The sequence below is a fragment of the Phyllobates terribilis genome, unplaced genomic scaffold (assembly GCF_046119375.1).
Source record: "Phyllobates terribilis strain yellow unplaced genomic scaffold, ASM4611937v1 Scaffold_14__1_contigs__length_39327217, whole genome shotgun sequence".
Lineage (NCBI taxonomy): Eukaryota > Metazoa > Chordata > Amphibia > Anura > Dendrobatidae > Phyllobates > Phyllobates terribilis.
The window spans coordinates 37639011-37662179 of NW_027362774.1; the positions used below are offsets into that span (position 1 = coordinate 37639011).

The 23169-nt window shown below is 47.3% G+C and overlaps 1 protein-coding gene across 1 annotated transcript; it reads left to right on the forward strand.

Annotated features, from left to right (window-relative positions):
* The first annotated feature begins 1905 nt into the window (after positions 1-1905).
* On the forward strand, positions 1906-4717 carry FOXL1 (forkhead box L1). Its single transcript, XM_073659962.1, has one exon. The coding sequence runs from the start codon at positions 2152-2154 to the stop codon at positions 3316-3318; it is 1167 nt and encodes a 388-aa protein (XP_073516063.1). The 5' UTR covers positions 1906-2151; the 3' UTR covers positions 3319-4717.
* Positions 4718-23169: the final 18452 nt, after the last annotated feature.

Genomic DNA, 23169 nt, shown 5'->3' on the forward strand with positions numbered 1-23169 from the left:
TGTGATAAGTCATATAGCTATACACTATATATACAGTATATATATATATATATATTTATATATAATGTGACACCACTCTCCACACTGATGTATTCTGTGGTAAGTGACACACACACACATATATATATATATATATATATATATATATAACAGATTACATGTGATAAGTGATACAAAGTAGTGGGATATACAGTATATATACACACAATGGAGCACATAGATGATAACTGTTGAAATGTGATGCATTGTATTGTCTTTATTGTTTGTACATGTCCCTACTTAATTGTAAAGTCCTGCGGAATATGTTGGGGCTATATAAATAAAAATTATTATTATTATTATTATTACTCCATACTGCTATATCCTGCAGCAGGTGATACAAGGTAGTACTATATATATATACACATACACATGATGGAGTTTAATAGGTGATCTAATCCCATATTCTACACTGTTGTACACTGTAGTAAGTGATGTATGTATGATAGATTACATGTGAAAAGTAATACAATGTGTTATATACTGTATATATATACATATATAATGGAGTATGTAGGTGACACTGCACTCCTCATTGTTCCATTCTATAGTAAGTGACATATATATATATGTATATATATAATCTCACACATATACACACATATATATGACAGATTACATGTGATAAGTGATACAATGTAGTGCTATATATATATATATATATATATCATGGAGCATATAGGTGACCCCACACTCCTCCCTGATATTATATATATATATACCCCAACATATCAGACTCTCGCCGACCGTGGAAACCTTCAAAAGGAACCTGAAGACCCACCTCTTCCGACAAGCCTACAACCTGCAGTAACCCTCGCTCCACCATACTGCTGCGCACCCAGCTCTACCCTCACCTACTGTATCCTCACCCATCCACTGTAGATTGTGAGCCCTCGCGGGCAGGGTCCTCGCTCCACCATACCGCTGCACGACCAGCTCTACCCTCACCTACTGTATCCTCACCCATCCCCTGTAGACTGTGAGCCCTCGCGGGCAGGGTCCTCGCTCCACCATACCGCTGCACGACCAGCTCTACCCTCACCTACTGTATCCTCACCCATCCCTTGTAGACTGTGAGCCCTCGCGGGCAGGGTCCTCGCTCCTCCTGTACCAGTCGCTGACTCGTTTTGTTAAGATTATGTAAATGCTTTTGTTATGTATATCCCTATCACATGTAAAGCGCCATGGAATAAATGGCGCTATAATAATAAATAATAATAATAATAATAATATATATATATATATATATATATATATCATGGAGTATATAGGTGACCCCACACTCCTCCCTGATATATATATATATCATGGAGTATATAGGTGACCCCACACTCCTCCCTGATATATATATATATATATCATGGAGTATATAGGTGACCCCACACTCCTCCCTGATATATATATATATCATGGAGTATATAGGTGACCCCACACTCCTCCCTGATATATATATATATCATGAAGTATATAGGTGACCCCACACTCCTCCCTGCTGCATCCTGCAGTACTCTGTATCCGAGGAGCACACCCTCCACCTCCAGCCCCAGGAGGCGCCGCACAGCCGCAGCGTGTGAACCCCGCCAGCCTGAGCAGAAGCCGCTGGAGCCTGGGCTGTTGTGGCTTCCAGGACTCTCCTGTGTGAATGGTGGACGTGAGATTTCAAACAGCAGATCACGCAGTTTATGTATTGGGTGCCCGGAAAATTTTCCAAACAAACACAGCTTGATTCTTCTTGGGTGGGCGACTTATCAACAGACTAATTTCCTAAACAAATGGAGAGAGGCGCAGGGCTGATTGGCTGCAGCGGCGCAGACACGTGGAGGAAGCTGCTGGGGCTTTTTTTTTTTTCTTTTGCAATGAAATTTTAATTAATGTGGGTGGGCTGAGAATTGGACGAATGTTTATCATAGACAATTTATTTTCCAGCGCTAAGTCAACATAAAGTCGCAAACTTCGCAGCATTATTCGGCGTTTTGAAGCTATGAAGGAGAAGGGGCAGCAGCCGGCAGGGAGCAGCAGGGGAGAGCGGAGGAGGCAGCAGGGGAGAGCGGAGGAGGCAGCAGGCTGCAGCACTCACTGCTCTGGACCGCTCCGGGGGGCTCCTCTGCCACCATGAGCCGCCTGTACGACCACCTACCTCAGCTGAGCACTGAGCTCCCCAGACCACCCCTGCTCTACCTATATGGAGCAGACAGGACTCTCATGCCCACCCTGGGGTTCGCACCCCCCAGTGTCCTCAGCAGGCAGGAGCCACCCCAGAAGCCCCCTTACAGCTACATCGCCCTGATCGCCATGGCCATAAAGGCCTCCCCCGACCACAGGGTGACCCTGAATGGCATCTACCAGTTCATCATGGAGCGCTTCCCCTTCTACCACGACAACAAGCAGGGCTGGCAGAACTCCATCAGGCACAACCTGTCCCTCAATGACTGCTTCATTAAGGTGCCCAGAGAGAAGGGGCGACCAGGCAAGGGCAGCTACTGGACCCTGGACCCCAAGTGTCTGGATATGTTTGAAAATGGCAACTTCAGACGCAGGAAAAGGAAACCCAAAACTCTCCTGACTCAAGAATCCAAGAGGTGCAGAGCAGCTGCAGCAGAAGAAATGGAGGTGTCTGCAGGGGATGGACAAGGTACCCACCAGAGGTCAGTCATTAAGGCTCCCCCCAGTGACAGGGATCAGGGCTCTGACTGCCGGAAGGACAGTGGGGCAGAGTTGTCCTCTTCAGATGAAGAAGGCAGCAGAGATGGCAGCAGAGATGGCAGCCACCCACAGGTGACCTCTGTCACTTTCATGGACGATCCACAGACACCAGGATGCTCCACTTCTTTCTACTTATCTGTGCCTCTGCTGACTGACAAGGGGGCATTATCTGCAGCCAAGGGTCCTCAGATAGAGGAGGAAAGACCCCTGAGGAGACAGCAAGATCTGGGGCCGGATAAGCTCTTGGGAGATGCCTTTTCATCAACCACTAAAGAACCTGAAGCACAGACTCTTCATCACCATCATCATCCTCCACCAGAGCCTGCAGAAGAAGCACCAGCAAAGCACCCGAAGAGCTTCAGCATAGACAGCATCCTGAGCTCCTCCAAGGGAAGTGGGGGTCCAGGGGTGTGGGACTACCTGTCAGGGGGCCACAGGTATAACCGCAGCGTCTGCCCTGTGTTCAATGCTTCTGTGATGATCGACTCTCAGGTACAGGGGAGATTCTACCACATTGGGGTCCCCATCCTCTCTTATGTGCCACTGGCTCTTACAGAATCAGCCTTACCCAAATAAGAGCCATATACTCTCTGGGATTTGTCTACACACCCTGAGATTTTCTGTGGATTGCTGGGACTAGTAGTTCCCCCCATGCCTAATATTCATGCTTCATAGGCTGGAAATGTGGGGACTTTACCCAGGAGAACTGACAGTGTCCTCAGTATCTGATGCCTCATGTATCGCAGCTGCAGGTCTTGCAGGATCCCCCCTCTCATCACCTTCCCTCACGCTGCTGTAAATCCTTTATATCACTCAATTACTAGAAATAAAAGGACTTTATTATGTGGAGTTTTATCTGCATTTATTTCCATCATCTGTAGCCCCTCTATTCACACCATAGTCCATGCGTTATTGGCTTTGCTCTTTTTATTTGAGTGTGGATGGGGTGTGAGGAAGCTTTGGGGGGTCTGTGATATTAACGGATGAGCATTAACCCCTGTTCTGCTGGGTAAAGGCAAGAGTTAAAGCTCTGCAGCCAGGACACAGTCTGAGATCTGAGCTGAGTCTTTCCCACACTTTCCTGGGTCTGGGGTCAGTCACATCCACCAGACTCTGAGGCAGAAATAGCAGACCCCCAGTGTCTGATATTAATGCTGGGAAATAGTAAGAACACTGCATATAATAATAATAATAATAATAATAATAATAATAATAATAGTATTAAATCACATAAGTAACCCGACAGAATCCAGGGCAGACAATGTATCACTTCTTACATTCTGAGCTTTGGTTCCGGCTCCTTCTCACTGATTTCTTGTCTTTCATCTCTTCGGGGTCTTTTAGCTTTTTGATTGATTCTTTGCCTTAGTTTTTCATTAGTTTTTGCAGTCAGAAAATAAGAAGAAATGATGAAAGTGATGCAGATTTATTTACAACAGTTTGCAGCTCATAGAAGCTTCTGGTATCTGTGAAAACAAATGTGAAAAAAACAAAAACTCCATAAAGATGAAATGAAGTGTGAAAGGCATAAAAGAAAACAACGAATGCGACCTGGAGACAATGGAGAAATCAATGTCAGCCATACAAGATGGACACTATGTGACATGTGAAATGCAGAGACTGATGGAGACATCGTGCGACTGCTGCTGCTCGGTGCACTCGATCACATCTGTGCGATCTCAGCAGATGACACATGTGACAATGTGCTGCCATTATTGTCGGTCACAGATCACATTGCACCAGAGCTGGCACAGGCGTCACCTGTCTGCCCACCATTACTGATGGCTGCCAGCACAGGGGGCTCAGTCTCATCTAATGCAGAACATTTGTATGGGGGGATGTTTAGCTGCTGCATAAAATAAAAGGAAAGGTCAGTTTACACAAACTTCCATCTTTATTCCATCTGTGATTATAACACAGCTGGGAACTACAACCCCCAGCATCTGTGATCAGCACTGTCATCCCGGCCACAACAGAGGAAGCTACAAAGAGTATACAGCAAAACTGCACAATGTGTGCGTGAGTATATATATATATATATATATATGTGAGGGTATGTATGTTTAAATGTGTGTATGTGTTTACATAAGTCTATGAGTGCATGTATGTGTAAATATATGGGTGTGTATGTACCTCTGTATGTGACTCAAAGTATTGTATGTTTTTATATAGGTATGTGTGTATATGCATGTATGTTTGTGATGTATGTGTATTCATTTATTTATGCATGTATACTTAGTTATGTGTGCAGGTATGTGTATTTTGGCATTTATATGTGTATGAGTATGTGTGTTTGTGTATAGGTGTGTACAGGTGTGTGTATGTTTTATATGTATGTGTGTATGTATGTGTATTTATATGTGTGTATTTGTGTGTAGGTATGCATATGTATTTATGTGTGTAGGTGTGTATATGTGTAGGTATGTATTTATTTGTATGTTTTTATGTAGGTGTGTATATGTATGTGTATTTATATTTATGTGTCTTTGTGTGTATGTATGTATGTATTTATATGCATGTATGTATGTCTATATATGTATGTATGTATGTGTATATATGTATGTATGTGTATGTATGTACAGGATATATGTATTTATATGCATGTATGTATGTCTATATATGTATGTATGTATGTGTATATATGTATGTATGTATGTGTATATATGTATGTATGTGTATGTATGTACAGGATATATGTATTTATATGCATGTATGTATGTCTATATATGTATGTATGTATGTGTATATATGTATGTATGTGTATATATGTATGTATGTATGTACAGGATATATGTATTTATATGTATGTGTGTTTGCCTTGTGTCAGATTTATTATGTTTTGGACATTTTTGTGTCGGTTTTAAAAACTGTGTAGAAAAGTAGGCGTGGCCTGGAGTAAAGGGGTGCGGTGTAAAAACCTTGACATTTTAATGCAAGATATTGGGAAAGCAGCAAAGAGGCCTCATAAGAAACAGGAGAATATAAAACAAATGTTTTGATTTAATTAAATAGAAATTTTCCATTTGTGAAATATGAAATATAACCCACCGATAATTAATAAACTGAAATAAGCAAAAAAGCAAGTGATAAAATGTAACTTTTAATAATATATTTAAAATGCTGCTCTTATGGCTGCATAAATATTAGTATGTGGCAAAAAAAACAACCACAAACATAAATGAAAATATCCCTATTTAAATATTTAGATTACATGGGATATTGTTCCTATTTCTATAACTATATTAATGATGATATGGTTCCTACCCTCATTACAATACCATATCCCATATACTTATAGCAGCTTACTTGTGGTAACACTATTATATAGGAGCCCTTATATTTATCTGATGTTGGATAATTAAGTAAGGATATTTTTATTTATATTTGTGTGTTACTAATATTTATATAGCCATAAAAGCAACATTTTAAATATATTATTAAAAGTTACATTTTATCTCACACTTTTTTGCTTATTTCAAATATTTAGATTTGTTGCATTTTGGGGGCGTTTTTAGGGTCAGTCGCTGTATTTTCAAAGCTTCTTTAGGAAACATTCATACAGTTTTTTTTTCCCTTATGGATTCCAGTGTAAATTCAAAGCCCATAAAAGACTTCCTTTGTGTTCAGTTGTAAATCCGCGTTGCCTTTCATATAGTCAAGGATTTTTGTTCCACAGATTGGAAAACTACTTCAATAAGAACCACGTCTGTCGCTGAAACAATTTCCCTGCAGATTCTGCAGCAGAACAAGTAATAATCTGGGACGGAAATCTGAGAGTCTTGGACTTGACTTCTGCACTAGATTCCAAATCAAAAGGTTCGTCAGGAAAGTTCTCAGTGTGAATTGAGTTTACTTGAAAAACTCTAGTGAAAAAGTGTGTACAAAATGTAAAACAAAAAGTTTACGCTGCTTTTATGAAGGTGTTGAAGCATGCAGAAATAAAAGTGCATGATATAATACCTCGGGGTATGTTTGTTCCTAATTCACAAGGTGTTAAAAAATGATACATTTTTTTCAAGCAGAAGCCACTTGCACAAACGCTGCTTTTTAAGGAAGTTTTTAGTCTATTTTTTTTTTTTCCTGAAGCAATTTTGAATTTTTTTTTTTTTTTAAAGAGTCGTGGAAGAAGTCTTTTGTGAAGTGTTCGTTCTTTGCAGCCTTTTTGTACTGGACGCTGCTTAGACTGCAGAGGTTTCCTTCAGGATTTGCTTTGAAGAAGTCAAAAGAAAAAAAAAAAAAAAGCTTTGAAAATTTTTTTTTTGCAACATCGTGTATTCTTGTTAGTCTTCAAAGAACCGACCTGCACTTTTTATTTCCAACAAGTGTTTTTCAAAACCTCTCCAGGAAAAAAAAAAAATGTATGTGACGTATGAGTGTATGATTGCATGTGTGTATGCGGAATGTGTGTATGGATTGTGTGTCTAATGTATTACAATTATGTGTGTTAAATCCCTGTATGATTTGGTATCTGTGTGTGATGCATGTATGGAAGATTGAATATGTGTCTGATGTATGTGTATGGATAAGTAAGTATACGATTATGTGTCATTTATGAGCAATGTATGTATATAACTCAGCATGGATGTTTGGGTGTGATGTGATGTATGCGTGTATAATTGGCTTTGTATGTTTGCATATATGTATGCGGGAGGTATGTGTGTGTGGATTGTGTGTCTGATGTATGTGTGTATAATTATATGTGTGATTTCTGTGCAATGTATGAGTATGGTTCAGCATGGATGTGTGTGATGTATGGATGCATTTTGTTATATGTGTGTATAATTGGGTATATATGTGATGTATGGGGGTATGATTGTGTATGTGGGTTTTATGTGTGTATGGATTGTGTGCTTGATGTATGTGTATGGTTCAGCATGTAAATGTGTGTGATTGGGTATGTGGGTGTGATGTTATGTGTGGGTGCAGAGTACGTGTGTATGATTGTTTGCGGTGTGATGTATGCAATGTGTGTGTGTTTGACTAGGTATATGTGTGTGTGGGTGTACAGTATGTGTGTATGATTGTGTATGTGATGTTTGTATACATCCGTCAATAGATTTATTTATTGATGATTGCAGCTCCGACAGCCGCAGTCTCGCAGCTCATTATAGAACACTAGTTACATATTAATTGGTTAATAATGATTTTTAAGTTTTTATTATTTAATACAGTTTTTCCTTGTAATGTACAGTGGTGGCCAAAAGTATTGGCACCCCTGCAATTCTGTCAGATAATACTTTCTTCCTGAAAATGATTGCATTCACAAATTCTTTGGTCTTATTATCTTCATTTAATTTGCTTGCAAGGAAAAAACACAAAAGAGAATGAAGCAAAAATCAAATCATTGATCATTTCACACAAAACTCCAAAAAAGGGCCGGACAAAAGTATTGGCACCCTCAGCCTAATACTTGTTTGCACAACCTTTAGCCAAAATAACTGGGAACAACCGCTTCCGGTAACCATCAATGAGTTTCTTACAATGCTCTGCTGGAATTGTAGACCATTCTTCTTTGGCAAACTGCTCCAGGTCCCTGATATTTGAAGGGTGCCTTCTCCAAACTGCCATTTTGAGATCTCTCCACAGGTGTTCTATGGGATTCAGGTCTGGACTCATTGCTGGCCACCTTAGAAGTCTCCAGTGCTTTCTCTCAAACCATTTTATAGTGCTTTTGGAAGTGTGTTTTGGGTCATTGTCCTGCTGGAAGACCCATGACCTCTGAGGGAGACCCAGCTTTCTCACACTGGACCCTACATTATGCTGCAAAATTTGTTGGTAGTCTTCAGACTTCATAATGCCATGCACACGGTCAAGCAGTCCAGTGCCAGAGGCAGCAAAGCAACCCCAAAACATCAGGGAACCTCCGCCATGTTTGACTGTAGGGACCGTGTTCTTTTCTTTGAATGCCTCTTTTTTTTTCCTGTACACTCTATGTTGATGCTTTTTCCCATCTACTTTTGTCTCATCTGACCAGAGAACATTCTTCCAAAACGTTTTAGGCTTTCTCAGGTAAGTTTTGGCAAACTCCAGCCTGGCTTTTTTATGTCTCGTGGTAAGAAGTGGGGTCTTCCTGGGTATCCTACCATACAGTCCCTTTTCATTCAGACGCCGACGGATAGTACAGGTTGACACTGTTGTACCCTCGGACTGCAGGGCAGCTTGAACTTGTTTGGATGTTAGTCGAGGTTCTTTATCCACCATCCGCACAATCTTGCGTTGAAATCTCTCGTCAATTTTTCTTTTCCGTCCACATCTAGGGAGGTTAGCCACAGTGCCATGGGCTTTACACTTCTTGATGACACTGCGCACGGAAGACACAGGAACATTCAGGTCTTTGGAGATGGACTTGTAGCCTTGAGATTGCTCATGCTTCCTCACAATTTGGTTTCTCAAGTCCTCAGACAGTTCTTTGGTCTTCTTTCTTTTCTCCATGCTCAATGTGGTCACACAAGGACACAGGACAGAGGTTGAGGCAACTTTAATCCATGTTAACTGGCTGCAAGTGTGATTTAGTTATTGCCAACACCTGTTAGGTGCCACAGGTAAGTTACAGGTGCTGTTAACTACACGAATTAGAGAAGCATCACAGGATTTTTCTAACAGTGCCAATACTTTTGTCCACCCCCTTTTTTAGGTTTGGTGTGGAATTGTATCCAATTTGGCTTTAGGACAATTCTTTTTGTGTTTTTTCATTGAAGACAAATTAAATGAAGATAATAAGACCAAAGAATTTGTGATTGCAATCATTTTCAGGAAGAAACTGAGTATTATCTGACAGAATTGCAGGGGTGCCAATACTTTTGGCCCCCACTGTAAGTGCTGCTGCTGGTATTTGCATTCTCCACATTCGGGTTTTTTTTTTTTTGCTTGATCCCTTTTGTCATCAGTTCCATTTTTGTTTCATTCATTAAATTTTTGTTAGAATTGTTTTTTTATTTACAAAAATAGAAACAAAAGTATTAATTTACATTCTGAACAAAGAAGAGAATCCGATACATTTATCTTGTACTGCATGAACTATTGTAATGTATACTAATAGATAGAAAGTGAAACTAGGAGAAAGGAATGGACCCCAGCTGAACAAATACAAGTCACAGGGTAAGTCAGGAGTACAGCAGAGCCGGGCAGTAATGGGTGAAATCTGCAGCAGAGCAAAGGGTGAAATCTGCAGCAGAGTCTGGCAGTAAAGGGTGAAATCTGCAGCAGAGCCGGGCAGCAAAGGGTGAAATCTGCTGCAGAGCCGGGCAGTAAAGGGTGAAATCTGCTGCAGAGCCGGGCAGCAAAGGGTGAAATCTGCTGCAGAGCCGGGCAGTAAAGGGTGAAATCTGCAGCAGAGCCGGGCAGCAAAGGGTGAAATCTGCTGCAGAGCCGGGCAGTAAAGGGTGAAATCTGCTGCAGAGCCGGGCAGTAAAGGGTGAAATCTGCTGCAGAGCCGGGCAGCAAAGGGTGAAATCTGCAGCAGAGCAAAGGGTGAAATCTGCAGCAGAGCCGGGCAGTAAAAGGTGAAATCTGCAGCAGAGCCGGGCAGCAAAGGGTGAAATCTGCAGCAGAGGAAAGGGTGAAATCTGCAGCCGAGCCGGGCAGTAAAGGGTGAACTCTGCAGCAGAGCAAAGAGTGAAATCTGCAGAAGAGACGGGCAGTAAAAGGTGAAATCTGCAGCAGAGGAAAGGGTGAAATCTGCAGCGGAGCCGGGCAGTAAAGGGTGAAATCTGCTGCAGAGCCGGGCAGCAAAGGGTGAAATCTGCTGCAGAGCCGGGCAGTAAAGGGTGAAATCTGCAGCAGAGCCGGGCAGCAAAGGGTGAAATCTGCTGCAGAGCCGGGCAGTAAAGGGTGAAATCTGCTGCAGAGCCGGGCAGCAAAGGGTGAAATCTGCAGCAGAGCAAAGGGTGAAATCTGCAGCAGAGCCGGGCAGCAAAGGGTGAAATCTGCAGCAGAGCCGGGCAGCAAAGGGTGAAATCTGCAGCAGAGGAAAGGGCGAAATCTGCAGCCGAGCCGGGCAGTAAAGGGTGAACTCTGCAGCAGAGCAAAGAGTGAAATCTGCAGAAGAGACGGGCAGTAAAAGGTGAAATCTGCAGCAGAGGAAAGGGTGAAATCTGCAGCGGAGCCGGGCAGTAAAGGGTGAAATCTGCAGCAGAGGAAAGGGTGAAATCTGCAGCAGAGCCGGGCAGCAAAGGGTGAAATCTGCAGAAAAACTCTACACTAAATCAACTACATCAGGGGCGGACACATAAGAGGCACCTGTGCATAGGAGACTTAATGCTATTTTGAGAAAAAAAGTATAAAAGCTGTCCCACCACGACAAGGTGCCCCCTCGGGACGGTCCTATACTGTATCTAGTATTAAAACATTACCATGTTTCAAACGACATCAATGAGAATAAGGGCAGAGCAGGACAGTTGTTTGATACATGGAAAAGTTTTAATACTAGAGACAGGTTATGACCGTTCTGATGGGGGCACCTTGTCGTGGTGGGACGGCTTTTATACTTTTTTTTTAAATCAAAATAACATTAGCCAAGTTCCCATTGTTATTTACATTATTAATTGTTATCATTTACTGATTTACCTGCTGCACGGGATATTCTCTTTTTTTTTGGGTGGGGGGGTTTGGTGCATGGACTATAAAACAGAGGACAAGTGACACATCAGCCCGGTGGTCCGCACCATTAGCAGACATGAGGGGGATGATAAGCCCGGTGGTCCGCACCATTAGCAGACATGAGGGGGATTATCAGCCCGGTGGTCTGCACCATTAGCAAACATGAGGGGGGTAATCAGCCCGGTGGTCCGCACCATTGGCAGACATGAGGGGGGTGATCAGCCCGGTGGTCCGCACCATTAGCAGACTTGAGTGGGGTGATTAATCCGGTGGTCCGCACCATTAACAGACATGAGGGGGATGATCAGTCTGGTGGTCCGCACCATTAGCAGACATGAGGGGGGTGATCAGCCTGGTAGTCTGCACCATTAGCAGACACAAGGGGGATAATTAGCTCGGTGGTCCGCACCATTAGCAGACATGAGGGGTGTGATCAGCCTGGTGGTCCGTACCATTAGCAGACTTGGGTGGGGTGATTAATCCGGTGGTGCGCACCATTAGCAGACATGAGGGGGGTGATCAGTCTGGTGGTCCGCACCATTAACAGACATGAGGGGGATGATCAGTCTGGTGGTCCGCACCATTAGCAGACATGAGGGGGGTGATCAGCCTGGTAGTCAGCACCATTAGCAGACACAAGGGGATAATTAGCCCGGTGGTCCACACCATTAGCAGACATGAGGGGGGTGATCAGCCCGGTGGTCCGCAACATTAGCAGACTTGAGTGGGGTGATTAATCCGGTGGTGCGCACCATTAGCAGACATGAGGGGGGTGATCAGTCCGGCGGTCCGCACCATTAACAGACATGAGGGGGATGATCAGTCTGGTGGTCCGCACCATTAGCAGACATGAGGGGGGTGATCAGCCTGGTAGTCTGCACCATTAGCAGACACAAAGGGGATAATTAGCCCGGTGGTCCGCACCATTAGCAGACATGAGGGTGATGATCAGCTGGATGGTCCGCACCATTAGAAGACATGAGGGGGGTGATGAATCCGGTGGTGCGCACCATTAGCAGACATGAGGGGGTGATCAGCCCGGTGGTCCGCAGCATTAGCAGACAAAAGCGGGGTGATCAGCCCGGTGGTCCGCACCATTAGCAGACATGAGGGGGATGATCAGCTGGATGGTCCGCACCATTAGCAGACATGAGGGGGGTGATGAATCCGGTGGTCCGCAGCATTAGCAGACATGAGGGGGTGATCAGCCCGGTGGTCCGCAGCATTAGCAGACATGAGGGGGTGATCAGCTCGGTGGTCCGCACCATTAGCAGAGATGAGGTGGATGATCAGCTGGATGGTCCGCACCATTAGCAGACATGAGGGGGGTGATGAATCCGGTGGTCCGCAGACATTAGCAGACATGAGGGGGTGATCAGCCCGGGGGTCCGCAGCATTAGCAGACATGAGGGGGATGATCAGCTGGATGGTCCGCACCATTAGCAGACATGAGGGGGGTGATGAATCCGGTGGTCTGCACCATTAGCAGACATGAGGGGGGTGATGAATCCGGTGGTCTGCACCATTAGCAGACATGGGGGGGTGATCAGCCCGGGTGTCCGCAGCATTAGCAGACACAAGGGGGGTGATCAGCCCGGTGGTCCGCACCATTAGCAGACACAAGGGATTGATCAGCCCAGTGGTCCGCACCATTACCACATTTGCTACAATGACTCTTCCTTCAGGACTTTGTTCCTTTAAACCCTTAGCAGAGGAAAGGGTGAAATCTGCAGCTGAGCCGGGCAGTAAAGGGTGAAATCTGCAGCTGAGCCGGGCAGTAAAGGGTGAAATCTGCAGCTGAGCCGGGCAGTAAAGGGGGAAATCTGCAGCAGAGGAAAGGATGAAATCTGCAGCAGAGGAAAGAGTGAAATCTGCAGAAGAGACGTGCAGTAAAGGGTGAAATCTGCAGCGCAGTAAAAGGTGAAATCTGCAGCAGAGCAAAGAGTGAAATCTGCAGAATTGACGGGCAGTAAAGGGTGAAATCTGCAGCAGAGGAAAGGGTGAAATCTGCAGAAGAGACGTGCAGTAAAGGGTGAAATCTGCAGCGCAGTAAAAGGTGAAATCTGCAGCAGAGCAAAGAGTGAAATCTGCAGAATTGACGGGCAGTAAAGGGTGAAATCTGCAGCAGAGGAAAGGGTGAAATCTGCAGCGGAGCCGGGCAGTAAAGGGTGAAATCTGCAGCAGAGCAAAGAGTGAAATCTGCAGCAGAGCCGGACAGTAAAGGGTGAAATCTGCAGCAGAGGAAAGGATGAAATCTGCAGCAGAGGAAAGGGTGAAATCTGCAGCGGAGCCGGGCAGTAAAGGGTGAAATCTGCAGCAGAGCAAAGAGTGAAATCTGCAGCAGAGCCGGACAGTAAAGGGTGAAATCTGCAGCAGAGCCGGGCAGCAAAGGGTGAAATCTGCAGAAAAACTCTACACTAAATCAACTACATCAGGGGCGGACACATAAGAGGCACCTGTGCATAGGGGACTTAATGCTATTTTGAGAAAAAAAGTATAAAAGCTGTCCCACCACGACAAGGTGCCCCCTCGGGACGGTCCTATACTGTATCTAGTATTAAAACCTTACCATGTTTCAAACGACATCAATGTGAATAAGGGCAAAGCAGGACAGTTGTTTGATACATGGAAAAGTTTTAATACTAGAGACAGGTTATGACCGTCCTGATGGGGGCACCTTGTCGTGGTGGGACGGCTTTTATACTTTTTTTTTTAAATCAAAATAACATTAGCCAAGTTCCCATTGTTATTTACATTATTAATTGTTACCATTTACTGATTTACCTGCTGCACGGGATATTCTCTTTTTTTTTGGGGGGGGGGGTTTGGTGCATGGACTATAAAACAGAGGACAAGTGACACATCAGCCCGGTGGTCCGCACCATTAGCAGACATGAGGGGGATGATAAGCCCGGTGGTCCGCACCATTAGCAGACATGAGGGGGATGATAAGTCTGGTGGTCCGCACCATTAGCAGACATGAGGGGGGTGATCAGCTCGGTGGTCCGCATCATTAGCAGACTTGAGTGGGGTGATTAATCCGGTGGTGCGCACCATTAGCAGACATGAGGGGGGTGATCAGTCTGGCGGTCCGCACCATTAACGGACATGAGGGGGATGATCAATCTGGTAGTCTGCACCATTAGCAGACACAAGGAGGATAATTAGCCCGGTGGTCCGCACCATCAGCAGACATGAGGGTGATGATCAGCTGGATGGTCCGCACCATTAGCAGACATGAGGGGGGTGATGAATCCGGTGGTGCGCACCATTCGCAGACATGAGGGGGTGATCAGCCCGGTGGTCCACAGCATTAGCAGACAAAAGGGGGGTGATCAGCCTGGTGGTCCGCACCATTAGCAGACATGAGGGGGATGATCAGCTGGATGGTCCGCACCATTAGCAGACATGAGGGGGGTGATGAATCCGGTGGTCCGCACCATTAGCAGACATGAGGGGGTGATCAGCCCGGTGGTCCGCAGCATTAGCAGACATGAGGGGGTGATCAGCCCCGTGGTCCGCACCATTAGCAGACATGAGGGGGTGATCAGCCCGGTGGTCCGCAGCATTAGCAGACATGAGGTGGATGATCAGCTGGATGGTCCGCACCATTAGCAGACATGAGGGGTATGATCAGCTGGATGGTCCGCACCATTAGCAGACATGAGGGGGGTGATGAATCCGGTGGTCTGCACCATTAGCAGACATGAGGGGGTGATCAGCCCGGTGGTCCGCAGCATTAGCAGACACAAGGGGGGTGATCAGCACGGTGGTCCGCAGCATTAGCAGACATGAGGGGGTGATCAGCCCGGTGGTCCGCACCATTAGCAGACACAAGGGATTGATCAGCCCGGTGGTCCGCACCATTAGCAGACACAAGGGGGTTGATCAGCCCGATGGTCCGCACCATTAGCAGACACAAGGGGGTTGATCAGCCCGGTGGTCCGCACCATTAGCAGACACAAGAGGTTGATCAGCCCAGTGGTCTGCACCATTAGCAGACACAAGGGGTTGATCAGTCCGGTGGTCCGCACCATTAGCAAACACAAGGGGGTTGATCAGCCCAGTGGTCTGCACCATTAGCAGACACAAGGGGTTGATCAGCCCGGTGGTCCGCACCATTAGCAGACACAAGGGGTTGATCAGCCCGGTGGTCCGCACCATTACCTCATTTGCTACAATGACTCTTCCTTCAGGACTTTGTTCCTTTAAACCCTTTGAATAAAGTTTCTGAACATGAAAAAATCCGTTTCCTCCTGTCTATATATAGCTGAGCCGGGTCAGCGGGATTCAGCAGGAATGTACAGAAAGAAAGGACTTTCAACGTTTTTGGAAACCAAGTAGAATCTCGGAGTAATTTCCTGACTGAACGCATCTGATGGAATGAATACAATTAGCGCCGGTGTCGGAGGGACCCCAGAGCCGGACACAGTCTGCACCCCAGACTAGAACATTGTGCACCCAATTACTATCCAGTCCTGCTGCAGGGGGAGAACAAGGGGTTAACTTCCGATGCATCAGATTGATACAATGTTCCAGATGATACTGAGAAGCTAAAATGTAACAAGTCCAGCGGAGGAGGCGTGGCTACCGGAGGGGAGGGGCTTATAGGGGAATTCCAGCCAATAACAGAATCAACAGGATAAGAGGGGGGCACCAGGGTGGGGTTTCCAAAGGACCCAAATTCCCCTATGTAAAATTTGACCACCAGGTATCCATTCATTAGATTAACCCCGTCACCATCTTAGACCACCAGGGATCCTGATATTTATCCCTTAACTGCCTAGAAATATTGACATTAACCCTTTCACTGCCATAGACCACCAGCTGAGATATTTGAAGCTGCAGGCAGATAGCAGAGGTACTGGAAGCTGCAGGCATATAGCAGAGGTACTGGAAGCCGCAGGCAGATAGCAGAGGTACTGGAAGCTGCAGGCTTATAGCAGAGGTACTGGAAGCCGCAGGCAGATAGTAGAGGTACTGGAAGCCGCAAACAGATAGGTAGCTGAGATACTGGAAGCTGCAGGCAGATAGCATAGGTACTGGAAGCTGCAACCAGTTAACTGAGATACTGGAAGCCGCAGGCACATAGCAGAGGTACTGGAAGCTGCAGGCAGATAGCAGAGGTACTGGAAGTCACAGGCAGACAGGTAGCTGAGATGCTTGAAGCTGCAGGCAGACAGCAGAGGTACTGGAAGCCGCAGGCAGACAGGTAGCTGAGATGCTTGAAGCTGCAGGCAGACAGCAGAGGTACTAGAAGTTGCAGGCAGATAGCAGAGGTGCTAGAAGTTGCAGGCAGACAGGTAACTAAGATACTGGAAGATGCATGCAAATAGCAGAGGTACTGGAAGCCGCATGCAGACAGGTAGCTGAGATACTGGAAGGCGCAGGCAGATAGCAGAGGTACTGGAAGCCACAAACAGACAGGTAGCTGAGATACTGGAAGCCGCAGGCAGATAGCAGAGGTGCTGGAAGCCACAGGTAGATAGCAGAGGTACTGGAAGCCGAAGGCAGATAGCAGAGGTACTGGAAGCCACAGGCAGATAGCAGAGGTACTGGAAGCCGCAAACAGACAGGTAGCTGAGATACTGGAAGCCGCAGGCAGATAGCAGAGGTACTGGAAGCCGCAAACAGACAGGTAGCTGAGATACTGGAAGCCGCAGGCAGATAGCAGAGGTACTGGAAGCCACAGGCAGACAGGTAGCTGAGATACTGGCAGACACCGCAGACAGGGACCTGTGCACAGAGAAACTAAAGTCTTAATACCAGTGCACAGGTGTGCGTCGTGTTAAGCCTTATATAGACTCAGGTAGATGATCACATGGAACACAGCAGGCCATCTGCAAAGCCCAATGTGGAGCACAACAGAGTTTAGTGGACCAGGGTGAGGGGAGCAAAGCCCGGATCTGGGACAGGTGCGTAACATCACCTTATATGTTCATCTTTCCACGGGCCGGTGTGAAACACAATCAGGCGCCAGTTCTGCTCTGCCCTTGTCTAGTCTGAGGCCTGCTGGTACACAGCGAGGGGAGTCACTGGAGTAAGGACCATCCTGAGTGGGTGCGCTTTGTCGCGGTAGGATGGCTAATATGCTTTTTTGCTGAAAAAAAATGTCTACTAAGTCCCCAATGTTCCTTACATGTGTTACTATTGTTACATATATTACTATTGTTCAATGTGTTACTATTGTTACGTGTCACTATTGATATATATTACTATTGTTACGTGTGTTGCTATTGTTACGTGTGTCACTATCACTCACTACAGTGTTCTGCGTGCCCATTGTGATTATTCTAGGTTATAATTGTAAAAATCCTGCAGCTGTGGGAAGATGAGGCTAATTCCTTTCCATGACAATAAGCAGAGATATTACAAATGGTGAAGCAGCTCCAGAACGTTTTTAAAGATTAGGCTTTATCATGAGATTGCACAAGCCGGGACTGCAGGACTGCAAGGTCTTATGGAAATGGTAATATTACATACAATGTAATCTCAGATTATGTATTCCCCGTATTTTGTATTCTCGTCTCGTATCTCGTATCCTCGTGTTCTCGTGTCTCGTATTCTTGTGTCCTCATGTCTCATATCCTCGTGTCTCGTATCCTCATGTCTCATATTCTCGTGTCTCGTATTCTCGTTTTGTCGTGTCTCTTATTTTCGTGTCTCATATTCTCGTGTCTCGTATTCTCGTTTTGTCGTGTCTCATATTCTCGTACTCTTGTGTCTCGTGTTCTCATGTCTCGTATCCTCGTGTCTCTTATCTCGTATTCTTGTGTCTCATATCTTTGTGTCTCGTGTTCTCATGTCTCGTGTTTTCGTGTCTCGTATCCTTGTGTCTCGTATTCTCGTGTCTCATATTCTTGTGTCTCATGTTCTTGTATTCTCTTGTTCTCATATTCTCGTGTCTCGTGTCCTCGTGTCCTCCTATTCTTGTGTCCTCGTGTCTCGTATCTCGTGTCCTCGTGTCTCGTATCTTGTGTCCTCATGTTCTCGTGTCCTCGTATCTCGTGTCCTCGTGTTCTCGTGTCTCGCGTCCTGGTGTCTCGTGTTCTTGTGTCTCGTGTTCTCGTATCTCGTGTTCTCGTATCTCGTGTCATCGTATCTCGTGTCCTCGTGTTCTCGTATCTCGTGTCCTCGTGTCCTCGTATCTCGTGTCCTCGTGTTCTCGTATCTCGTGTCCTCGTGTCTCGTATCTCGTGTCCTCATGTCTCGTGTCCTCATGTCTCGTGTCTCGTGTTCTCGTGTTCTCGTGTCTTGTGTTCTCGTGTCTCGTGTCCTCATGTCTCGTGTTCTTGTGTCTCGTGTCCTCGTGTTCTTGTGTCTCGTGTCCTCGTGTCTCGTGTCCTCGTGTCTCGTGTCCTGGTGTCTCGTGTCCTCGTGTCTCGTATCTCGTGTCCTCGTGTCTCGTGTCCTGGTGTCTCGTGTCCTCGTGTCTCGTATCTCGTGTCCTCGTGTCTCGTGTCCTCGTGTCTCGTATCTCGTGTCCTCGTGTTCTTGTGTCTCGTGTCCTCGTGTCTCGTGTCCTCGTGTCTCGTGTCCTGGTGTCTCGTGTCCTCGTGTCTCGTATCTCGTGTCCTCGTGTCTCGTATCTCGTGTCCTCGTGTCTCGTGTCCTGGTGTCTCGTGTCCTCGTGTCTCGTATCTCGTGTCCTCGTGTCTCGTGTCCTCGTGTCTCGTATCTAGTGTCCTCGTGTCCTCGTGTCTCGTGTCCTCGTGTCTCGTATCTCGTGTCCTCGTGTCTCGTATCTCGTGTCCTCGTGTCTCGTGTTCTTGTGTCTCGTGTCCTCGTGTCTCGTGTCCTGGTGTCTCGTGTCCTCGTGTCTCGTATCTCGTGTCCTCGTGTCTCGTGTCCTGGTGTCTCGTGTCTCGTGTCCTGGTGTCTCGTGTCCTCGTGTCTCGTATCTCGTGTCTCGTGTCCTGGTGTCTCGTGTCTCGTGTCCTGGTGTCTCGTGTCCTCGTGTCTCGTATCTCGTGTCCTCGTGTCTCGTGTCCTCGTGTCTCGTGTTCTCGTGTCTTGTGTTCTCGTGTCTCGTGTCCTCATGTCTCGTGTTCTTGTGTCTCGTGTCCTCATGTCTCGTGTCCTCGTGTCTCGTGTTCTTGTGTCTCGTGTCCTCATGTCTCGTGTCCTCGTGTCTCGTGTTCTCGTGTTCTCGTGTCTCGTGTCCTCGTGTCTCGTGTCTCGTGTTCTCGTGTCTTGTGTTCTCGTGTCTCGTGTCCTCATGTCTCGTGTTCTTGTGTCTCGTGTCCTCGTGTCTCGTGTTCTTGTGTCTCGTGTCCTCGTGTCTCGTGTTCTTGTGTCTCGTGTCCTGGTGTCTCGTGTCTCGTATCTCGTGTCCTCGTGTCTCGTGTCCTGGTGTCTCGTGTCCTGGTGTCTCGTGTCCTCGTGTCTCGTGTTCTTGTGTCTCGTGTCTCGTGTCCTGGTGTCTCGTGTCTCGTGTCTCGTATCTCGTGTCCTCGTGTCTCGTGTCTCGTATCTCGTGTCCTCGTGTCCTGGTGTCTCGTGTCTCGTATCTCGTGTCCTCGTGTCTCGTGTCTCGTGTTCTCGTGTCTCGTGTCCTCGTGTCTCGTATCTCGTGTCCTCATGTCTCGTGTCCTCATGTCTCGTGTTCTTGTGTCTCGTGTCTCGTGTCCTGGTGTCTCGTATCTCGTGTCCTCGTGTCTCGTGTCCTGGTGTCTCGTGTCCTGGTGTCTCGTGTCCTCGTGTCTCGTGTTCTTGTGTCTCGTGTCTCGTGTCCTGGTGTCTCGTGTCTCGTGTCCTCGTGTCTCGTGTCCTCGTGTCTCGTATCTCGTGTCCTCGTGTCTCGTGTCCTCGTGTCTCGTATCTCGTGTCCTCGTGTCCTCGTGTCTCGTGTCCTCGTGTCTCGTATCTCGTGTCCTCGTGTCTCGTGTCTCGTGTCCTCGTGTCTCGTATCTCGTGTCCTCGTGTCTCGTGTCCTCGTGTCTCGTATCTCGTGTCTCGTGTCCTCGTGTCTCGTGTCTCGTGTCCTCGTGTCTCGTATCTCGTGTCCTCGTGTCTCGTGTCCTCGTGTCTCGTATCTCGTGTCCTCGTGTCTCGTGTCCTCGTGTCTCGTATCTCGTGTCCTCGTGTCTCGTGTCCTCGTGTCTCGTATCTCGTGTCCTCGTGTCTCGTGTCCTCGTGTCTCGTGTCTCGTGTCCTCGTGTCTCGTATCTCGTGTCCTCGTGTCTCGTGTCTCGTGTCCTTGTGTCTCGTGTCCTCGTGTCTCGTATCTCGTGTCCTCGTGTCTCGTGTCTCGTGTCCTCGTGTCCTCGTGTCTCGTATCTCGTGTCCTCGTGTTCTCGTGTTCTCGTGTCTCGTGTCCTCGTGTCTCGTATCTTGTGTCCTCATGTCTCGTGTCTCGTGTTCTCGTGTCTCGTGTTCTCGTGTCTCGTGTCCTCATGTCTCGTGTCCTCGTGTCTCGTGTTCTTGTGTCTCGTGTCTCGTATCTTGTGTCCTCATGTCTCGTGTCTCGTGTTCTCGTGTCTTGTGTTCTCGTGTCTCGTGTCCTCGTGTCTCGTGTTCTTGTGTCTCGTGTCTCGTGTCCTCGTGTCTCGTATCTCGTGTCCTCGTGTCCTCGTGTCTTCTCACTATTTGTTTGTTATCACAATGTTTCCAGCGGATTCTCGGGGATATAATAAAGGCGTTGCACATATTTTCTGCCTGAACTCGGCGGTTCTCACGCGGTCGCTGCATTATAAATAAATACTCCGCACTGGTCTGTGTCAGCGCTCGCGGGGGCTGATATTTGCTACATTAAACTTGTAGCTCTGCCCGGAATTAGTTAAAAGTCTCGATTTCCAGATTCCAGCTCCCGGTGACTCCTGACTCACCGACAGTTCGTTTTCTTTGGTGCAAACATACAAAAAGCTAACGAGTCCTATCTGAAGATGAATGGAAGCAGCTCACACTTAAAGGGAAACTCCACTTCTACCACATTTCACTATTGGAAAATCCTAGCTGTACTTATCCTGGTTTAATTATGAATTACATTATGTCTAATCCTCTAATCACTTCCAGAGCTGCAGTCTCTATTCTGCTGTTACATTGTGTCTTATCCTCCAGTCACCTCCAGAGCTGCAGTCACTATTCTACTGTTACATCAGGTCTTATCCTCCTGTCACCTCCAGAGCTGCAGTCACTATTCTGCTGTTACATCGTGTCTTCTCCTCCAGTCACCTCCAGAGCTGTGGTCACTATTCTACTGTTACATCGTGTCTTATCCTCCAGTCACCTCCAGAGCTGCACTCACTATTCTGCTGTTACATCGTGTCTTTTCCTCCAGTCACCTCTAGAGCTGTGGTCACTATTCTACTGTTATGTAGCACCCTGAGGATTCGGCTGCTACAGGGGTATTGCACCTCAACCCAGAGGTGTGATATTCCACTCCCGGGTAAGGATGGAGTGTGGACCTGAGCTCGGTAGGCTGCATGCACTACACACATCCCATTTCCGAGGAACAGGCCGACGGTACTCCCACTAGAGAAATGTGCAGGTACAACCGAGCCTGTTCCTGGCTGGAGTGGGAGGGGGGTGGAACATCCCAAGTAGTGTAGGGGCAGATAGGGGGAGCAGCCTGGGTAAAGATAGGAGCTCATTGAGTGCTGGTCACCTGAGCTCACACATAGAGGGTGTATATAAGGTGGGCACCATCAAAGATCAGGGTCAGTTTGCCACAGTCGGTCAGTCTGTGAGAAGTCAGAGGAAGAGGAGCAGAGCAGCCCCAGAGAGAGAGAGAGGAGAAAGCCAGAAAGACCCAGAGGGGGAAACAGAAAAGGAACTCTGAGAACCCAAAGTCCATCAGCGGGTGAAGAGTTGGCAAAAGGGTACCGGATCCCAAGCTGGTGGGGGCAAAAGCACACCCTAGCCAGAGACCGGAGGCCGTGGGCAGCGTCTGCCACGGCCACCCACCACATCCACCCCGAAGGCATACCACGTGGAGGGTCAGGGAACCCAAGGCCAAGGGTCTCCCAACAGAAGGCCCGAGGGAGCTGGACCTAGGTGGATCACTAGTGGGGACGGCCAGAGGAAAGGACAGAAGGAGAGCTCAGGGTCACGCTCCGGACTTGTTTGGGGGTTGGCTGGATCCAGGACCTGGTGGACGCAGCACGGCTCGGGTGGTCACTTGAAGCTGGAGTGACCGGAACATCAGCAGTGAGTAAATACCCTAAACTGCACAACCCGACTCTGTCTTCATTTTACATCTACGCTGCACCACCACAACCCCCATCCTCTGCACCTGACCCCCTGAGGCTATACCCCACCCGTTGGGGGTTATACCATCACAAGCTGCACCTACACCATCAGCCTCAGCGGACCCTGCTGCAGCGGCGGCCATAGTGACCGCAATACAACGGGTGGCGTAGTCGACATAAAGAACTTTAGTAACATCAGTAAGGACTGCCACATACAACTGAGTTTGACACCCTGGGCACGGACCGGGTCACAGCCACTCGGAAGACTACAACCCCCATCTGATCCGGCTCCGGATATTCCCACTAAAGAATATGACCCAGGGGGCGCGTCAACTTTGGCGTAGTCGGCAGGATTACGTGCCCGCAACATCCGGGTAATGCGTGCCTGAAGAAAAGAACAAGTTTACCTCAAAAAGAAGTCTCCTGCCGGTTCCGGAGGGTCCCCGCCATCGGACCCCATCACAGGTCGATTCCAGCCGGTTGTCCGCCATTAACAGCGTTTTCCCGCCATCTGCAGAGTTTCCCGCCACTGGGAAGCGATTCCCGCCATTTCCAAAGGTTTCCCGCCTTGGAAGAGCGGACGCCATTATGGGCGTGCCAGAGGGTGGCGAGAGGCCACCTCCCATCGTGGGCCAGGACC